Below are 4,571 nucleotides of genomic sequence, written 5' to 3'. Positions count from 1 at the left end.
TAATAATTGAAATGAAGGGTGCACTTTTCAAACTTTAAAAGTATTAAGAATTCAATAATGCATTTTGGATATTTCCTTTTTTTTTTTTTCTTCCTTAAAAGAGACTAATAGTGGGACCAAAGGCCATTAAACAGAGAAAAACAAGGCAAATAATTCTAACACACAGCACTATATATATAAACAAAGAAAGCCATAGTCAGCAGAACTCGGAACGACAGAAAAACTTCAAGAATGATATCATCATATCATATCCTCAAAAAAATGGGAACTAAAACAACTTCCTTTTCCTTTCTGTTCCCGATCTCAGTTCTTCTAATATTCATCAGCCTCTTCACAATCATCACACAAACGAGTACTGGTAGTGCCGAGCCACTCTACACCAACTCGCGGTGGATAGTGGACGAGGGCGGGCGGAGAGTGAAGCTGGCGTGCGTGAACTGGGTGTCGCATCTGGAGCCGGTGGTGGCCGAGGGCCTAAGCAAGCAGCCACTCGACGTCATCGCCGCCCAAATCTCGGCGCTCGGTTTCAACTGCGTACGCCTCACGTGGCCGATCTACTTGGCCACCAATGACTCCCTGGCCTCCCTCACCGTCCGAGACTCCTTCCAGAGGCTCGGCCTCGAAGAATCCATCGCCGGCCTCCAGACCTATAACCCCTCCATCGTCGATCTCTCTCTCATCCAAGCTTACCAGGTAAAACTTTCATAAAAACATAAGTGTCGCTTTGTTCACTTACTTGAATCCAATGATTCTCTGATTTTGCTTTCTATAGTAAGTTTTTTCATAAAATTTGAATTTATTTGAATTTAGAATTAAAATCGCTGATTGGAATCCACGAACCAAACGGATCATAAATGAATAAGGAGGAAAAGAAAAAAAGAAGAAAAAAAAAAGGGAAAGTCTGGTTTTGTGTTGTGACATTTGGTTGGTTGTGGTTGGGAAAGCATACGTCTTAACTTTTTATTTTCTATTTTTTTATTTTTATTTATTTTAAGGTGTGGAGTTTGTTTAGCCATAAGGAAAAATATTTCAAATATGTTGAATAATTCGTTTGCAAATAGTTTATTCCAGCTTTTGTCAATTAAGATGAGGACCAAGACTTCTATGGATAACGTGGTTGTAGGCAAAGTTGTAAAATCTAAATCCTTATCTTTAATGTTGGGATTTGGAGTTCAAAATCTTCCTCTCAGCCAAAGAAAGAAGACACTTTAAGGAATTTTTTTTTTTTTTTGAAAGAGACTTAAGGAATTTTTTGTTAAAAAAAAAAATCTTATGAATAGTACTATCTTAAAAATACAAATAATACTATAAGGCCAATTATACTGTAATATTATAGTTTATGCTTATGCTTAATAATTAAAAAAATTATAGATGTATCTCCATAAATAAAAAACTATAGTTAGACTCCCACTTAATCATAAGCTATTCTAATTATCTTCTTATTTTTGTGTTTGGCTTCAATACTAAAAATAGCTCTACTACTGACAAGTTGCAACTTGGAACTTACAACCATATTATTGGAATGCCTCGGCTATATCACACACTCTATGCCCTCCTTATCGTGTAATAAATAAGTAATATTAAATATCAAATAGTTTTCCTAACCAATTGGATTTCTTCCTTGCAATTAGAGCTGACAAACCAGGAAGTGACAGAATGACACGATTTGAAACCTGCACGAAGTTAGCAGGTTTAGGTTTATTATAAATGGGTTTGGATCATACTCGGGTTAACACGATTAACACGATTAATAAATAGGTTGGGTTAGGGTTGACCTCCTAACACGAAATGACACGATTAATTATCTGTGTCATCTGCAATCTAATGATACGTGATATAATATGAAAGTTTATATAACATATTAAATACAAATAATGTGAATTTTAATATTTGTAGGTAAAATTCATTTATTTTTCTTAAAGGAAAAGATAAATCGGCCATTAAACATGTTAAACTTATATTGACCGTGTTAAATAAGTCATTATTATATTAATTATTTATTCAATATATTAATTTAAACGGATTATACAGATTGACACGATTAACACGATTAATAAATGGGTTGTGTTTGGGTTGACATTTTTGACACGTTTAATAAATAGATCGTGTTTGGGTTGATATTTTATGACACGATTAATAAACAGCTTGACATGAACACGACCTACTAACACGAATTGCCACCCATACTTGCAATATTAGAAGTTAGAACATTGCAAATACACAGGGACGAACCACAGTCACCAAACAACTTCAAATTTCATCGGTCAAAGTAAATTTTTTTTTTTGTTTTTTCATTTTTGTTGATTATCAATTATCAATTTCAGGCTGTGGTGAGTAGCCTTGGCAGCAAAAATGTGATGGTAGTCCTGGATAACCATGTGACCAAGCCCGGTTGGTGTTGCAGCAACTTTGATGGCAATGGTTTCTTTGGCGACCAGTACTTCGATCCAGACCTCTGGATTAAAGGCCTTACTCACATGGCCACATTGTTCAAGGGCGTGCAGAATGTCATTGGCATGAGCTTGAGGAACGAGCTCCGAGGCCCTAAGCAGAACGTAAACGATTGGTTCAAGTACGTATTACCTATTTTCACGCTATGTATCACTACTGGTGATACATCACCACTTAGTAGTACACCATAATTCAAGATCACCACTTGGCATTTTTCTTTTGTGTCCCGAACAATTTTGTTTTGATCATGTCGCATAGGTACATGCAAAGAGGAGCTGAGGCAGTCCACTCGGCAAATCCAGATGTTCTTGTTATTCTCTCTGGTCTTTCATACGACACAGACTTGTCATTCCTGAGCAATCGGGCAGTGGACCTCACATTTTCGGGGAAATTGGTCTTTGAGCTCCACTGGTATGGGTTCTCTGACGGGAGCGCATGGGTGAGTGGCAACCCGAACCAAGTGTGCAGCATGGTGGCCAACAACGTGAAAAGAAAAGCAGGATTCTTGTTGGACAAGGGATGGCCATTGTTTGTGAGTGAGTTTGGTGTGGACCAAAGAGGCACCAATGTGAATGACAACAGGTACTTAAATTGCTTCTTAGCTGTAGCAGCTGAGCTTGATTTGGATTGGGCTCTTTGGACACTGGTTGGAAGCTATTACTTTAGGCAAGGGGTTGTGGGGATGAATGAGTATTATGGAGTCTTGAACTGGGACTGGAATGAGATAAGAAATGCAAGTGTCTTACAGAAGATCTCTGCCATACAATACCCTTTTCAAGGTATGTAAATTGACTCATGTAAACACACTGTTAGTTTACCAATTATCCAAACGCTTAAGCTTTTAGAAGATGAGCCAACAACAATACTCTTATATTCTAACGCTTTTGTGCAAGCCTATTATTTATTCCATTCTAAATAATTGGGAGCCATCATGACTTTTGTTTTCTCTTTATTAGTTAGAGAACAACTGTTTAGTTTTTAGTGGAGTATAATAAATAATATTTTTTTATCATCTTAAGTGGTATTTGTGGGTTTTTCCTTAACTTTTACTTATAAGCCCAAAACGTATTAAATGACCAATAACTTGACAACATTGGATAGTGCACTTGAAGGAGTTTGATCTAAGACCTCCTACTCAATACTATATCAATGAACCAAATTCTCTTAGAAACTTAAGTTTTTATGTGATGGGCCAACAATAGTCTTATAATTTTTTTTTCATCCTTTTTGTAACAAAACTAATGCGTGGAAAATTTTGCAGGGCCTGGTTTAGCAGAAACCAGGAAGCACAAAATCATCTTCCACCCGTCGACAGGTCTCTGTGTCGTACGAAAATCATTCACTGATGCATTGACATTAGGTCCTTGCTCCAAGTCTGATGGCTGGTACTATACACCCCAGAAGATATTGGAAATCAAAGGGACATATTTCTGTTTACAAGTAGATGATGTTGGGAAGCCAGCTCGGCTTGGCATAATTTGCATGGAGTCTGATTCAAAATGGGAAATCATCTCAGATTCTAAGCTGCACCTCGCAGCCAAGACCAGCAGCGGCACTACTGTTTGCCTAGACGTTGATTCGAACAATGTTGTTGTAACGAACTTGTGTAAATGCTTAAGCAGAGATAGTTCCTGTGACCCGGGAAGCCAATGGTTCCAGCTTGTTGACACCACGAGAAGACCAAGGTTGGATTCTTCCACTAAGATCAAATCGGTCTTGGAATTGGGAATTGCCCGGTAAAGATTTCGAATGGAAGTCTTTGACCACGGCATGAGATAAAGCAGCAAACGAAGCAACTAGACAGGGGATTCGGAACTAAAAAAGCCTGGAGACCAAAAAAGAAAAAAACACGAAGTTCTTTGATATACAGGTACAAATAATCCAAAAAGATATACAAGAAAAAGCAATTTTATATGCTATTTAGCTAAAGAAAAGTGTGTGAGATAAAATTAGAAGGAACTAGGAAGGTTTACCTCTTTCTATATGTTTTGTAAAGCAAAAGATGTATTGTTTGGCTCTTGAGCTTCTCGAGTAAAACAGTTCATTGTTGTGTAACGTTCAGTCAATTGCACAAACATACTCATTTACTGAATTTCAATAATACACGCAACAATCAAAAA

The 4,571-nt window shown here is 37.3% G+C and overlaps 1 protein-coding gene across 1 annotated transcript; it reads left to right on the top strand.

Moving 5' to 3' along the window:
• The first annotated feature begins 221 nt into the window (after nucleotides 1-221).
• LOC21410266 lies at nucleotides 222-4,571 on the top strand. Its single transcript, XM_010102044.2, has 4 exons — nucleotides 222-693; nucleotides 2,325-2,572; nucleotides 2,710-3,230; nucleotides 3,713-4,571. The coding sequence occupies exons 1-4, from the start codon at nucleotides 232-234 to the stop codon at nucleotides 4,189-4,191; spliced, it is 1,710 nt and encodes a 569-aa protein (XP_010100346.2). The 5' UTR covers nucleotides 222-231; the 3' UTR covers nucleotides 4,192-4,571.

Source organism: Morus notabilis, unplaced genomic scaffold, assembly GCF_000414095.1.
Source record: "Morus notabilis unplaced genomic scaffold, ASM41409v2 Scaffold99, whole genome shotgun sequence".
NCBI lineage: Eukaryota > Viridiplantae > Streptophyta > Magnoliopsida > Rosales > Moraceae > Morus > Morus notabilis.
This window is presented reverse-complemented; position numbering and strand designations above follow the sequence as displayed.